The 17,275-nt window shown below is 39.1% G+C and overlaps 1 protein-coding gene across 1 annotated transcript in view; it reads right to left on the reverse strand.

Annotated features, from left to right (window-relative positions):
* Positions 1–17,275, reverse strand: part of LOC126149511 (piwi-like protein Siwi) — a 211,500-nt gene that overhangs the window by 89,047 nt on the left and 105,178 nt on the right. The window contains exon 7 of the mRNA XM_049915822.1: positions 9,447–9,594. Coding sequence (XP_049771779.1) covers positions 9,447–9,594 — 148 coding nt within the window. The remainder of the gene's footprint in view (positions 1–9,446; positions 9,595–17,275) is intronic.

Consider the following 17,275-nt stretch of genomic DNA (forward strand, 5'->3'; position numbering starts at 1 on the left):
TGGGTCATATAAATGCAGTATGATTGATGTTGTGTACAAAGCATGTAAATCTAATATGCCGAATATTTTATAGATTTAAAAATATATTATGCAACTGTCAAGTTACAAACTCAGTCTATATGCCTAATATGTTATAGATTCAAAAATACATTATGCAACTCTCAAGTGACAAACTCAGTCTGTCATCAAATATGGTCACAATGAATCCGTTGAAGATTGTTTGAAACAGGATTTACAGAATGCAAGAAAATACGTCCTCGACATTGAAAAAGTGGTAAGTTCTTTTGAAAAAAGAAGAAACTCGGAAGAAAGTGTTATTTGTAATTGTTTCCCTAATCCTATAGAAACGATCCATTCAAAACATCATGAACCTATGTTAACATTATTCTCGGCAAATACTAACAAGTGCAGCAAGCTGTTATTACACAGGCCTACTGAACAATTAAATGCTGCGAGTGTGATGTTTAAGTCTGCCAATGATGAAAACAGCAACCTCAAAAAAGTGAGTTTAACTTGTAAATCTACAGGGAAGATACTTAATGTCAATCCAGTGCCAAATAAAAGTGAAATATGTATATTAGGAGATAGCCATGCCAAAGGAGTAGCCAGTATAATGATAGCTATGCAATCTCGCTACAAAATTACTAGTGTTGTGAAATCAGGTGCACCTCTTGGCGAGATTGTGAAAAACTGTGAAAAGCTAACAAAAAATTCCTCTGTCTGTGTCATAATAGGTGGTGCAAACGATGTTTATCGTAATGAAAGCCATCATGCAACAAGAGCACTCAAAGAAACTTTGGAAAAACTCTCACATATAAAAGTTTTCGTGCTTAGTGTTCCACATAGGCATGACTTAATAAGTAGCTCGTGTGTTAACCTAGAAATCAACAAAGTCAACAGGAAAATAAGAAAACTCTGCTGCAGTTTCCCACAGGCTACCTTTATTGACGCAAACAGCATGGAGAGAGCTCACTTTACAAAGCATGGTATGCACAGGAACACACAGGGAAAGGAAGCTATGTGCAAACAATTGTTAAATTCTATTAACTGCAACACAGTGGAAGGTCGTGCTGTAATCCCTCTGCCAGTATGCTTAATAACAAAAACGAAGAAAATGAATGGATCAGAAGTTTCAGTACCTAGATGCTCAGATGATTCTGTTTCTTCACCAAACAGAGATAACTCAATGGGTACATGTACTGCAGAAGAAGAAAAGGCAGCATTTCCACTCTGTGAACCTACAGCAACACCACTTGTGCACCTGCCTACATGCAGTTCGTCAAAAATATCGCTGCCAGCAGAAACACCAGCTGCAACAGCAGTACAACCCCTGGAGCCTACAGCAACAGCAATCTTATCCCCACCTGCAAGCAAGTCAATAGCTTCATCATCTCCAAGGGAATTGACAGCATCAGCTCAAGGTAAATCAACAAGCAAGTCATCAGTTTCATCATCTTCAGTAAAGAAGGAAGCATCTACTGAAGAAAAATCGACATCATCACAGAGAACAGGAGGTAAACGTAAAGTTGTGTGTCCTCCTCATCTGAAGGATTTTTTAACCACAGGCACGAGAAAGAAGAAACCACCAAAATAGGTAATAATCCAAACAACTTCTCCGTTTTTCACCAAAACATAAGGGGAATAAGAAGCAAACTAGATCAATTAGAAGTTAACATAAATAACAAAAACTTTATGAACAATGCTCAGATCTTATGTTTCTCAGAACACCATATTACAGAAGGAATTGAAATGTTACATATAGACAGTTATAGCCTTGCCACCTACTACTGTAGAGATAGCATGAGAAAAGGTGGAGTAGTAATTTTCATTAAGAATAATTTAACTTTTAGATCTGTAGATGTAAGGAAATATTGCAGTGACCAACAGTTTGAAGTGTGTGCAATAGAAGTGTCATTAAACAGTTCCAAATTAATAGTAGTTACAGTGTACAGGGCACCAGGAACCAATTTCACAGTCTTTATGGTTCAGTTAGAATTGTTACTATCAACCTTATTTCCTAAAAATAATGACATTATCTTACTTGGGGACTTTAATGTCAACTTCGCAATGGAATGCAACAACAAAGTAGAGCTCCATAATTTGCTGAGTTCCTACAATCTTACATCAGTGGTTGACTTTCCTACTAGGATCACACCTGACTGTCAATCTCTGATAGACAATATATTTTTAGATGTAAATTTATACCAGAACTTCACTGTCACTGCAATAGTAAATGGCATATCAGACCATGATGGACAGCTCCTCACTCTACATGACTACAGACCTGTCAAGAAAGCAGTCCCATCCTGGAAGGCAATCAGACTTATGAACAAAGAGACCCTGGAATTTTTTAACCATAAGCTGCAGCATGAAGATTGGAATTCAGCTCGCAGAGTAGATGATGTTGATACAAAGTTCAACATATTCATAAATGAATTCCTATCCCACTTTGAAGAAGCTTTTCCTAAAAAGTTTGTTAGGAACGATATTTCCTCGTCCTTAAAGAAGCCATGGATCACAAAGGGTATTCGAGTGTCATGTAAATATAAGAGAGAACTTTATGTTGCAACCAGAGGGTCAAGGGACAGAGAATTAATCAGCCACTATAACATGTATTGTAAAATCCTAAAGAAAGTTATTCAGACATCAAAAGCACTGTATTATGTAAAAGAAATTGATAACTCCAATAATAAAATGAAGACTGTCTGGCAAATAGTTAACAAGGAGACAGGGAACAATAAAAAAAGAGCTGTAGAAAACTTCATAATCAAACATGAAGGGAATCTTGTGCAAAATCCTGAGAGCATAGCTGAAATCTTTAATAAACACTTCCCGTCAGTGTCTGAGCAAATAGGCTGCAAGGGTTCTGTGAATGATGCCCTGACCTTTTTGCGAAATGCCTTCCCTAACAAAATCATCCAAATGCATATTAGACCCGTTACAGTATCAGAAATTGAAAGAACAATTGCCTCCATGAAAACCAAGAACTCCTGTGGAGTAGACAATATTTCTAGCAAATTGTTAAAGCAGTGTTGTACTTCTGTAAGCAATATACTGTGTCATATTTTCAATGCCTCTTTGCAGCAAGGAATTGTTCCTGATAGACTAAAGTATGCTATCGTGAAGCCTCTCTTTAAGAAAGGGGAGAAAACTGATGTTAAAAATTTCAGACCAATATCTCTCCTGACTGTGTTTTCAAAGGTACTAGAAAAGCTCATGTATTCTAGAATTTTAGAACACCTACATAAATTCAATATTCTCAGCAAACATCAGTTTGGTTTCCGGAAAGGTCTGTCAACTGAACAAGCAATATATGCTTTTATAGATAAGGTTTTGGAATCTCTAAATGAGAAAATGGTGACAACAGGGATATTTTGTGATTTATGTAAAGCCTTTGACACTGTGAACCACCAAATACTGTTACTGAAGGCAGACCATCTAGGAATAAGTGGTGTAGCAAATAACTGGCTTCAGTCATACCTGACAGAGAGGAAACAGAAAGTAGTCTTAGATAAGTCAGACAATTTGTGTGGTGGAATGATTTCATCGGAATGGAGAGACATAAATTGTGGAGTTCCACAGGGCTCTATTCTTGGTCCTTTACTGTTCCTGTTATTTATAAGTGATTTACCTTATTCTTCAATGATTCAGTGCAATTTTACCATCTTTGCAGATGATACTAACATAATGGTTAATGGTCTTAAATGTGAGAATGTTCAAGAGTCTGTTAATACTATTCTTATAGATTTAATGAAGTGGTTTACTGCAAATGGTCTTTCACTTAACCTGAGTAAGACTAATTATATTCAGTTCACCCCAACTGCCAAAACTGAGGAAGAAATGACTGTTAAATATGCCACACAGGTCATAGAAAGAGTGGAAGTAACAAAGTTTCTAGGCGTGAAGATTGACTGTAGAGTAAACTGGTCCCATCACATTTTAGATCTTTACAAGAGACTCAGCTCTTCAGTTTTTGCAATGCGAATCATCTCTGTCAGTGCAAACTTAAGCATTAAAAAAGCTGCATACTATGGTTACTTCCATTCTTTGATGGCATATGGAATTATTTTCTGGGGAAATCAACCTCTTGCAAAGAAAATATTCATTGCTCAGAAGCGTGTTGTAAGAGTGATGTCTGGTGTAGATCCTAGATGCAGCTGCAGAAGCCTTTTCCGGAATCTGGGAATTCTTACAACTACTTCTCAATATATATACTCACTTATGTGTTTCATAAGTAAAAACACTGATTTATACAAATGTAACAGTGAATACCATCAGTATAACACAAGGAGGAAACATGATTTCCACACTGAAGGTAAAAATTTGAAGATTGTGCAGAAGGGTGTACAGTCCTCTGGTATAAAGATATTTAATGCTCTTCCTCCAGAAATCAAATGTGAAATTGCCAACAAATCTACATTTAAAGAGCTTCTGAGGCAATTTCTTTTAGCCATGTCATTTTACAGTTTGGAAGAGTTTATGAAACACAGTGAGAAACGGCCTTAAAATAAGATGTATTATCATATAAATTGAACATTAAGCTGAACATTCTTGTCACAATGTAACTCTTTTAGTGTTAACTGCTTATATTTAACAGTCTGGGTTGTATGACCTTTTCAGGTTTAATTTACTTTGTTTTATACCTGTAATCTGTAGGTCTAAGGATTCTCATTCCATTATATTGTGTTATGGATCATTGTAGTGGTTAGGTAACTTTATATTCTTTACCTGTAAACATAGTGTACAAGTACTTGTCATTGACAATGTAAAAATTGACACACACTACATCCATGTGAAATTGTCACAGTTGGATCCATGGTGTAAGAAATAAATAAATAAATAAATAAATAAATAAATATGCAAAAAATGTATTGATAGGATATGCACAGCCTGAAGCAATGGTTCCATTTGAATAAAATTTTATTACTATATTGATCCAGTTATATACTACACAGGGTTAATCACCTAAACCTTGTTATCACAAATATTGTGGAACTGGAAAGTGCTACTCACGTGCAGTTTTCACATATGGATTGGTAGTCAGGAGCTTGTAGTGTTAGCCAATCAACAGAATGTAATAATACTTAGAAAATGTATTTTTTGTGCAAAGGTACACTTCTTCAAGTGGTAAAATGCCTATTGACATTAACAAACTAAATGTAGGATAAATTAGAAAGTCAGAGGTTTTTTAAAGGCTCTGAGCACTATGGGACTTAACTTCTCAGGTCATCAGTCCCCTAGGACTTAGAACTACTTAAGCCTAACTAACCTAAGGACATCACACACATCCATGCCCAAGGCAGGATTCGAACCTGCAACCGTAGCGGTCGCGCGGTTCCATACTGTAGAGCCTAGAACCGCTTGGCCACTCCGGCCGGCAAAGTCGGAGTTGTTTGTTGAAGGATTCTAGTGCGAGTTGTTTATGAGGTATCGTGCTCTGACAAGTTTCCACAATGACACTTGTTAGCGAGTCAACCTGAATAGTTTCTAGGTATGATGATGTTATATTTGCTTACAGTGTGCTTGTGTGTTCCTTGAGTGTACTGAGACTTGCTGACCTCTAAGTGTGTGATAGTCCAAGCAGTAGGTCATATGGGAAAAATGGAATCTACCAATGCAGAAAAAGCCAACATGCTCATGATGTATGGAGAGTGTAGGAAGAATGGAGTTCGTGCTGGTACAGTGTATGCAGCAAGATATCCCAACCTATGTCAACCATCTTGGGAAATATTTATCAACTTCATCAACCAGTTATGTGAATGTTGTAGTGTTATGCCTAGACAACCTAACAGAAGGAAAAAAGTGACAACAGAGGAGGGGGAAGTAATGTTCTTGCTGTTAATGCACTTGATTTGCACACTATCTTGTGTGAAACTGCATGACCAAGTGGCATGAGTCAGGCAAGAGTCCTCCACTGACATAGGTCCCATCCTATCATATCTCTCACCATCAAGAGCTGCATGGAAACAATTCTGAGAACCAAGTTAACTTATGTACATGACCATTAACACAGGATACTGCAGATGTATCATGTATCTTGTTTAGTGAAGAAGCTACATTTACCAGTCACGCCAGGTAAACCATCAGCATTTATGGAGTGTAAATGTGTCATGCAGGACAATGAAGCATCAGCTCTTAGGTCCATTTTTCATAGATGGAACACCTGAACATGCACAAATATCACAGCTTCATAACAGACCATCTTCCACAGATGCTTTAAGACGTTTCTCTACAGACTAGGAGGAGCCTGTGGTAGCAAAATGATGGCTGTCCAGTTCATAGTGCATGAAGTACTACAGCATGTCTTCATGAATTGTTTCCAACTCGCTGGAATGGATGCAGTGGACCCGTATCAGGGCTGGCCTGTTCCCCAGATTTGATGCCTGTAGACTTTATTCTGTGGGGAAAGCTGAATGACGCTGGCTATAAGGACATAACTACATGTGATGATATTCAACTTATTACTGTAGACTGCTCGGAAATCTCTGATGAAATGCTACCCTGTGTGCAGTAGGCATTCAATACCAGACTGGAAGCATGTATTGCTGCCACCAGTGGTCATTTTGAACATAACCTGCAGTGGTCATTTGTCTTGTTGCTGGTTAGGATCCAGTGTGTGCTACCACAGGTATTGCCCTAGTGTCAGTGAGGGTACTTTTCAAAATACTATATCTTGTAAATGACTCACATTAGAATCCTGCAACAAACACCACTGACATTCTAGTTTACATTACTTTTAGTTTGTTAATGTCAACAGACATTGTTCCATTTAAAAAAGTGTATGTTTGCACAAAAAATATATTTTTAAGCACCATTACAATCTGATGATTGGCTAATGATATGACCCCTGCCTATCAATCCATTCTGTGAGAACAGGAGATCAATAGCACTTTCCATTTCTGCAAGATTTGCAGTGCACGTTTTAGCTGATTCACCCTGTATATGTGAGGGTGATTTGACAAGTGTGGTAATTTTTGTGTTAGCAGAAGAGCCAACACCGTGTTATGTGTGGAGGCCAAAATGCATGCGTTTTAGCTCACGCAGGCTGGAGTGAAGAGGGAAGAACTATACTGACGTGAGGTCTGGAACATGACAAGGAATGAGAATTCAGAAAGCGGACATAATTAGTTTCATACCTAACTTTAATCCATTAATGACCAACATCGCTCTTGACGGTACATGGTTCACAATATTATCTGTTCAGAATACATCCTTGAAGTAATTTTAGTAACTGAATATGGCGCCTTGCTAGGTCGTAGCAAATGACGTAGCTGAAGGCTATGCTAAACTGTCGTCTCTGTAAATGAGAGTGTAGGTAGACAGTGAACCATCGCTAGGAAAGTCGGTTGTACAACTGGGGCGAGTGCTAGGGAGTCTCTCTAGACTAGACCTGCCGTGTGGCGGCGCTCGGTCTGCAATCAATGATAGTGGTGACACGCGGGTCCGATATATACTAACGGACCGCGGCTGATTTAAAGGCTACCACCTAGCAGGTGTGGTGTCTGGTGGTGACACCACAGTAATGGTCCATGAAACAATGGAACATTATTGTTTTGCCTTTGTAATTGGTAAACCTGATTAGTCCAATAAAGAATTTCAACAACTTACAGCATACAGTTCATTGCTGACATCCATCTGAATTGTTCAGTGTGTCAACTCCAATTGAAAATGGAGAAAACTAAGTTTTTTACTGTCACTAAACAGTTTCATTTGAAGGGTTGAACTGCTGTACAAATCAAAGCATAAATAGATAAAGTTCACACAGACACGGCACAATCACTGAAGACAGAATACTCCAGATGTATCATTTATCTTGTTTAGTGATGAAGCTACATTTACCAATCACAGCCAGGTAAACCATCAGCATTTATGGAGTGTAAATGTGTTGTGCAGGACAATGAAGCATCAGCTCTTAGGTCTGTTTTTAAAGACGGAACAACTGAACATGCACAAATATCACAGCTTCGTAACAGACCATCTTCCACAGATGCTATAAGACGCATCTCTACAGACTTGGAGGAACCTGTGGTAGCAACATGATGGCTATCCAGTCCATAGTGCATAAGTACTACAGCACGTCTTCACGAATTGTTTCCAAATTGTTGGATTGGACGCAGTGGACCTGTATGATATACACATGTGATATATACGTTACTTTTGGATTAACAAATTTAAATGTGGTCAGACAAGCACCGAAGTGCGCTCCTGCCATCCAACTGAGATTACTACAAAGGAGCCCATTGACAAAATCCATGACACGGTAGTGCAAGGCCACCAAATAAAAATTCATTAAATTACTAAGACTGTAGGCACCTCAACTGAGTGAGTGCGTAATATTCAGCACAAATAATTGGCTATGAAAAAGCTGTGTGCAATATCGGTGGTGGAAATGCTCACAGTCGACCAAACAAGCATCCGGCACAACATTTCAACACACAATCTGGTGATGTTCCATTGCAATCTGAGATGATTTTTTGTGCCCATTTGTGACTGTTGATGAAACCTGAATACAGTACTACATGCCAGAGTCAAAAAGGCAGTCAAAACAATGGACAAAGGTTGATGAAACAACCCCAAAGAAGACAAAGGCCATTTTGTCACCTGGAAAGGTGATGGCCACTGTTTTTTTGGGAATCCTAAAAAATAATCCTCATATATTACTTGGAAAATTGCAGAACCATAATTGGAACCTATTATGCTTCACTGTTGAATCATTTGAAACTTGTGATGGCTGAAAATGACCAAGGATGGTGTGCAAAAAAGAGCTCTTTAACTAGGAGAACACATCATCCCACACATTGGTGATACAATGGCAAAAGTGCATGAATTACACTTTGAACTGCTGCCTCGTCCACCCTATTCACCATACATAGGCGCAAGTGAGTTGTTCTCTTCCCCAAGTTGAAACGTTGGCTTTCTGGGGAGAAATGATGAAGTGATAGTTGCAGTCTACAAGCATTTTTCAGAGTTTGACAGAACCTATTTTTCTGAAGGGATGAAAAAGATGGAGGATTTGTGGACCAAGTGTATATCCTCCAAAGGAGGCTATATCGAGAAGTAAGGTATCACAGAAAATATCATGATAAAAAAAATACATCCCTCAGAATAAGGGCCACAAAGAAGAAGTGTTTAACAACAGACAGGAAAATATAAAATAGACTTTTGTCACATTTTTCAGCTATCAGACAAAGTCCTTCATCAGACTGAGAAAAACACACACTCACACACTCACACACACACACACACACACACACACACACACACACACAAAACCACTTTAGTTCCTATGGCCCCCCTTGTTACTCCATCACAGATTTTCCATTGCTTAATTTCACAAAGAGATTTTTAGCAAAAAGTGACTAGTGGCATTTAGTTAAACCATAAATAGTTAATCCTCATATCGAAATCACCATAATGATCTGTCTATAATGGAAACATTTTCTTACATTTTACTTCCTGAGTCCAATCATTTTTTTGTCCAACAGTGCATTGTGCCTTCTGCAAAAATATTTTTTCAGGATCCAAAACCCTTGCTGGTACTGTCACCAGCTCATCACTGAGCGACATGTTCCACAGCTTCAGATCTTTCTGTACCTGTTGAAAAGAAGTCATTTATTTGAAAACCTCAATCATAATAAAAAAAATTCAGGTATTTGTACCACAGATTGCAATTAACAAAATTAAACATATTTCATGAAATAAGCCATCATACAATACTTTATGATTTTTTCCTTATTTGTTGTGTGTCAATGATCACATCTACAAATACTTCTGGATTAAAGGAGACCACTCAGTGAAAAGTGGAAGCATCAACTTAACTATAGGCACACAAAAATGAAAGAAAACTTGCTAACTTTTGGAATAATCCATTTTCAAGCTACAGTAAAACACACACACACACACACACACACACACATGCAATTGTGGCCTTACATGAAGCTGGCTGGGCGAATACTGCCAGTGCTCCACTTCAGCAGGTGGGCTAATTTGTGGTGGGGCTTGTGTCAGGTGGGGTGGGAAGAGGGGAATAGAGGTGGGAGGTGGGGAAAGAAACTGGGGGTGGGTGGATAGCAGCTCTGTGGGAGGCAGCTGGCTTTGAATATAGGGAAGGAGGGGTGGCAGGTACACGGGCTAGACATGTGGTGTACCACCAGGTGGTCAACTTTGTTTTTGACAATAGTTTGGTGGTGGGTGTTCATCCTGGTGGACAGCTGGTTGGTAGTGATGCTGAAATAAAGATCTGTGAAGTGTTTACAGAGGTACTGGTCTATGATATGGCTGCATTCACAGGTGGCATGGTCTCTGAAGGGGGAGGGATGAGTATGTGACAGGACTGGAGCAGGAAATGTGGAGTGACTGGAATGGCCAGGTCTTGTACATTGGTCTATCACAGGTATTTGATCCCTGTGGCAGGGGGTTGGGAGTAGGAGTAGCAAAAGGATGGACTAGGATGTTGTGTAGTTTGGGTTGCTGATAGAACACCACTTTGGATGGGTGGGAAGGATCCTGGGTAGAATGGGCCTCATTGCAAGACACAATGAGAGATAATCAAAGCCCTAATAACAGATATGGTTTAGCTGTTCCAGTCCAGGGTGATATTGGGTGTTGAGGAGGGCACTCCTTTGTATCTGATCCTCACATCATGTTCAAACACTATCCTATTGCTCCCAACACAATTTCTTCTGTCCTTTTTACTCCCCAAACTCATGCTCTGTTATCCAGTTCCACTTATAACCACCTAACACTTTCACTTGTCCATTTCTCACACTATTTCCCATTAATGAACACCAATCCTCTCTCAATGGACTCCTTCTCCATCTATCTTCACCAATTCAGGCAAGGTACCCCTTTACCTAGCTATAACTGAGATGACATAAGTTGATCCCTAACAGTTGGAGTGGGCTGATAGAGGCAGCTTTACACACCTATCCAAACCATGAGCATCATGTGATTTTGTAAAAGTGCCTACTGCAATGCCTCCATGTTGTCACAGCTCTATGGGCGACTATTGTTTTTGCCTGCAGCCATTTGTGCTTCTGAGCTGAACTGTCAGGGATCTTCTTATTCCACCTTGACTATAAAACACTAATGCACAGCCTGCTCCTTAAATGCTATCTTAGCCCCAGAATCATCTCCTCCCCCCCTTCCCCCAAATGATCTAACCATAAAAATCCTCCTATTTGGATCCCACATTTCTTTTCACAATGTCCTTCACCTTTTCAAATTCCACCAGTCACTATTCCTTACAAACCTTATGCTCCAGAAACACATCTCCATGACACAGGCATCCCAGAACCACCGGAGCCTGGAGTAGCATTCCAGACACCACCTCCATAAATTGTCCAGCCTGCTGACATCCTGCTCCTGACTTGGGGGCAACACTACTCACCAATACTCATCCCCCTCCTGAACACCTCAAAGTAATGTGCCTAGCTGATCCTCCAAAACTCTCTCCAAACACTCCACAAAACCCAGAACCCAAGCAAACCCTAAACACTGCTGTTAATTTTTGCACCAAAAACATCATCCCCACAGAAGTTTTAAACCTATTCAAAGGCCTCACCTTCAGCCCCACATCCAAGTTTAACCATGTTGGAATTATCCAAGTCTTACTCGCCTTCTCCTAATTCCTACAGTGGAAACACTTCTTTATCATGAATCCTCCAACCAAAGCCAACCTAATCCCAACCCTGAATCCTGCCTCTCCCAGTTCATATCATCAGCCAACAGTCACCCTCTTCACCTCCCATCTAAATACCCGCTGGTCACTTTCAAGGAATTCATTACCTCCAACTTGGCCTCAGCATCCATCACAGGGTCCTTTCCTAATAACACTAACCTTTCAGCAGAGAAAAGAACAGATCCTGACCTAATCATCATTCCTGCAAACAAAGGGTCCACCTCTGATGTGACTCAGTCACAGTGACTGACAGAAGACCTCCACCGAATGACTGATTCCTCCACCATCAATTTCTGCCATAGTGATTCCCCCAGCAGTCCTAACATAGCCTCCAATCTCTACTGAAATCAACAGGCCCTTCTCTGAACCTCTCCCCCAAGTCTCTTACTGACCAATAGCTCCAACCAACTGGCCAAAACCTAGTCTACCACACTGAAGATATTAACCACTTTCTCCACTGAATATCCATCATCCCCAACCCTTTACCTTGTTTATCCCTACTCATCACTGTTGATGCTATCTCTCTATACACCAACATCCTTCATATTGTTGGCCTTGCCTCAAATCCAACACCACATCTCCTCAGGTTCTTCACATTCCAATCCCACTAACTCATTCCTTATACACCTTACCAAATATATCCTGACTCTCCACCACATTTCCTTTAAAGGGAAGGTATGCAAGTAAATCCTTCACTAGGTCTCTGATTATATCTCATCATATCCTGAAATGAGGCACATCCTACTCAAGATCCTTCCCATCCCTCCTAAAATGTTGTCACCCACATAACCTACAAAACATTCTAGCGATCCCTGTGCCACTCCCACTTTCAACTCCTTGCCACGGTGATCATATCCCTGCAGTAGGCCAACGTGCAAGATTCAGAGTAGTGGTTAATAATGAAAGAGGACAGATACAATACCTTATCACATTACAGTGTTGTAATACTTTTACAAGAAAATCATGTGAAAAAGACAATAATGTCTTGTCATTCTCCAATGTAAAACATCTTGCTCAAACTGAGGGGATGTTGACTCCATTTTTCAGGTTGACTGAGGGAAAGACATGAAGACATGCATGAGAAATAGTGACATGTTTATAGGCATGGAGTCAGCTTTCTTTACTGACTGGAGTTAGAGCAAGTGGTATACATAACAGTAAGCTCATAGTTTCAAGTCATAAGTGGGTGTCCTTGATGTGTGCAGCTATGAAGACAAAATTTGTGCTTGTACAATAAGGACCATTTGACCAAGGCAGTGCAGTTGTTAAGACATTGATCTAATATTCACAAGTTTACTCTGTCTAGCCGTCCTGACTTCGGTTTCCTGTGGTTTTTCTAGGCAAATGTCAGGATAGTTTCTTCATCAAGACTGCAGGTGACCACCTATCCTATCTTCATAAAGTATACTTACGTATTTTGTGTGTACATTTATTTTTGAGCTATTTATGTTCATTGCTCAGTACAATATGGCAGACTGGTATTGCAAGAAAAGCCTTTCTGAAAAAGAGAGATTTTTTAACATTGAATATAAATTTCAATTTTTGAAAGTCTTTCCTAAAGGTATTTGTGTGGAGTGTTGTCTTGTATGGAAGTGAATCGTGGATGACAAATAGTGCACACAAGAAGAGAATAGCATTTGAAACAGTGTGCTATACAATAATTCTGTAGATTATATGGGTAGAATGAATAACTGAAAAGGAGATACTTAGGCTCATATGGCTATAGGTTGCAGCAGTTATGGAGAGGTGAAGAGAGTTGCACAGAACAGATCACCAAACCTGTCTTCAGATTGAAGACAACAACACCCCATCCTTTCTTACAGGAGTGACAGTTCTGCAAGGTATACAGGAAAATATCAGTGATGTCGGAAGGTAGGAGAGATGCATCATCAGAAGTAAAACTGCGAATCATGTCTGGACAGCTCAATCAGTGGAGCATTTGCTCACAAAATGCAAAGGTTCAGTGTTTCAGTTGCAGTGAGGCACACTGTTTTTGTCAGCCATGAGATTTTGATCAGTGCACACTCAGATGCAGAGAGAAAATTCATTCTGGGAACAATCCCCTATCTGTGACTATGTCATTTCAGTATCCTTCCTTCCATGAGTGTTAATCTTACAAATTATTCAGGAGTATGTCTGTGAACTCTGGAAGATAGGAGAGAGGTACCTGCCGAAGTGAAGCTGTGAGGACAACTGTTATGTCATGCCTTTTATATCTCATTTGGTAGAACATTGTTCCAAAAAAGTCAAATGCTATAAGTTCCAGTCCTTGACTGGCACAGTTTTAATCTGCCACAAAGCTTCACTTGCATTATTCAACACATGAAGTGAATACAGAAAGTTGCAAGAAGGCATCAAGTAAAAATATAATACAGTCACAATAAAATAAAACAATTCACAAATTCCTTACAACAGCTAAGACACATGTTGCAGAAATTACTATAAAAAACTCCAATTCTACAGATATTAATGGTATCCCTGCACCAATCTTAAAGAATGATTGCCCTAATTTATTTGAGTCAGCTATACATTCATGTTAACTCCCCACTCGATGCAGCACTTTCCGAAGTGTATTGAAAATGTACAATTCCAGTACCATTTAAATAAAAAACTTATAACTTAACATATTTTTAAAATTGACAAAAAAGCATAATTCTTCTAGCCACATAAAGATTTTTAACCCCAGAAAGATAGTAGTGAAAATTTGTGCTTGTAAATTTTTAATAGCTATGACAATACTTGTAAAATTTAAAATAAAAAATAAGAGTTGCATGCAATAGTAACTGACGCATGAATACTTCACCTCAGTCACTAACAGTTTTATTACACTGCAAACCATTGTGTGATTTTTCTCAATGACAACTGCTCTCTACACTCCCAACTGTTGTCCATTGCATATGTTCCACATTTTTTATTTTAAATTTTGTGAGTATTGTCACAGCTATTAAAAATTCATAAACAAAAATTTTCACAACTATCTGTGTGGAGCTGGGAACATGTATCAGGCTAGAAGAAATTTTTACACTCTTTGGTAAATTTTAAAAACCCATTATATTAAAAAGTTGTTTATTTAAATAATTACTTTCTGCTATTTAACCTCAGGTGTATGAAAATTTTCAATCACTTTCAAACATTTTAATGGGCTCACAACAGAAACATGTGGCAAATTCCAGATTTATTCCAGTTTCTCTTCATCTAGTCAATCAACATATTCTTTCTCCTACATATATCTTGCCTTGCTGTGCTGGTACTGCGAACAGCTGAAAGCAAGGGGAAACTACAGCCGTAATTTTTCCTGCGGGCATGCAGCTTTACTGTATGGTTAAATGATGATGGCGTCCTCTTGGGTAAAATATTCCACAGGTAAAATAGCCCCACATTCGAGTCACCGGGCGGGGACTACTCAAGAAGCCGTCGTTATCAGGAGAAAGAAAACTGGTGTTCTATGGATCGGAGCGTGGAATGTCAGATCCCTTAATCGGGCAGTTAGGTTAGAAAATTTAAAAAGGGAAATGGATAGGGTAAAGTTAGATATAGTGGGAATTAGTGAAGTTCGGTGGCAGGAGGAACAAGACTTTTGGTCAGGCGAATACAGAGTTATAAATACAAAATCAAATAGGGGTAATGCAGGAGTAGGTTTAATAATGAATAAAAAAATAGGAGTGTGGGTAATCTACTACAAACAGCATAGTGAACACATTACTGTGGCCAAGATAGACACGAAGCCCACACCTACTACAGTAGTACAAGTTTATATGCCAACTAGCTCTGCAGATGGCGAAGAAATTGAAGAAATGTATGATGAAATAAAAGAAACTATTCAGATAGTGAATGGAGATGAAAATTTAATAGTCATGGGTCACTGGAATTCGGTAGTAGGAAAAGGGAGAGAAGGAAACATAGTATGTGAATATGGATTGGGGCTAAGAAATGAAAGAGGAAGCCGTCTGGTACAATTTTGCACAGAGCGTAACTTAATCATAGCTAACACTTGGTTCAAGAATCATAAAAGAAGATTGTATACATCAAAGAACCCTGGAGATACTGACAGGTTTCAGATAGATTATATAATGGTAAGACAGAGATTTAGGAACCAGGTTTTAAATTTTAAGACATTTCCAGGGGCAGATGTGGACTCTGACCACAATCTATTGGTTATGAACTGTAGATTAAAACTGAAGAAACTGCAAAAGGGGGGAATTTAAGGAGATGGGACCTGGATAAACTGACTAAACCAGAGGTTGTACAGAGTTTCAGAGAGAACATAAGGGAACAATTGACAGGAATGGGGGAAAGAAATACAGTAGAAGAAGAATGGGTAGCTCTCAGAGATGAAGTAGTGGAGGCAGCAGAGGATCAAGTAGGTAAAATGACGAGGGCTAGTAGAAATCCTTGGGTAATGGAAGAAATATTGAATTTAATTGATGAAACGAGAAAATATAAAAATGCAGTAAATGAAGCAGGCAAAAAGGAATACAAACGTCTGAAAAATGAGATCGACAGGAAGTGCAACATCGCTATGCAGGGATGGCTAGAGGACAAATGTAAGGATGTAGAGGCTTATCTCACTAGGGGTAAGATAGATACTTCCTACAGGAAAATTAAAGAGACCTTTGGAGAAAAGAGAACCACTTTTATGAATATCAAAAGCTTAAATGGAAACTCAGTTCTAAGCAAAGAAGGGAAAGGAGAAAGGTGGGAGTATATAGGGGGTCCATACAAGGGCGATGTACTTGAGGACAATATTATGGAAATGGAAGAGGATGTAGATGAAGATGAAATGGGAGATATGATACTGCGTGAAGAGTTTACAGAGCACTGAAAGACCTGAGTTGAAACAAGGCCCTGGGAGTAGGCAACATTCCATTAGAACTACTGACAGCCTTGGGAGAGCCAGTCCTGACAAAACTCTACCATCTGGTGAGCAAGATAGATCAGACAGGCGAAATACCCTTCGACTTCAAGAAGAATATAATAATTCCAATCCCAAAGAAAGCAGGTGTTGACAGATGTGAAAATTACCGAACTATCAGTTTAATAAGTCACGGCTGCAAAATACTAATGCGAATTCTTTAGAGACGAACGGAAAAATTAGTACAAGCCGACCTTGCAGAAGATCAGTTTGCATTCCGTAGAAATATTGGAATACGTGAGGCAATACTGACCCTACAACTTACCTTAGAAGGTAGATTAAGAAAAGGCAAACCTATGTTTCTAGCTTTTGTAGACTTAGAGAAAGGTTTTGACAATGTTGACTGGAATACTCTCTTTCAAATTCTGAAGGTGGCAGGGGTAAAATACAGGGAATGAAAGGCTATTTACAATTTGTACAGAAACAAGATTGCAGTTATAAGAGTCATGGGACATGAAAGGGAGGCAGTGGTTGGGAAGGGAGTGAGACAGGGTTGTAGCCTATCCCCGATGTTATTCAATCTGTATATTGAGCAAGCAGTAAAGGAAACAAAAGAAAAATTTGTAGTAGGTATTAAAATCCATGGAGAAGAAACAAATACTTTGAGGTTCGCCGATGACTTTGTAATTCTGTCAGAGACAGCAAAGGACTTGGAAGAGCAGTTAAACAGAATGGACAGTGTC

Source organism: Schistocerca cancellata, chromosome 1, assembly GCF_023864275.1.
Source record: "Schistocerca cancellata isolate TAMUIC-IGC-003103 chromosome 1, iqSchCanc2.1, whole genome shotgun sequence".
NCBI classification, from domain to species: domain Eukaryota; kingdom Metazoa; phylum Arthropoda; class Insecta; order Orthoptera; family Acrididae; genus Schistocerca; species Schistocerca cancellata.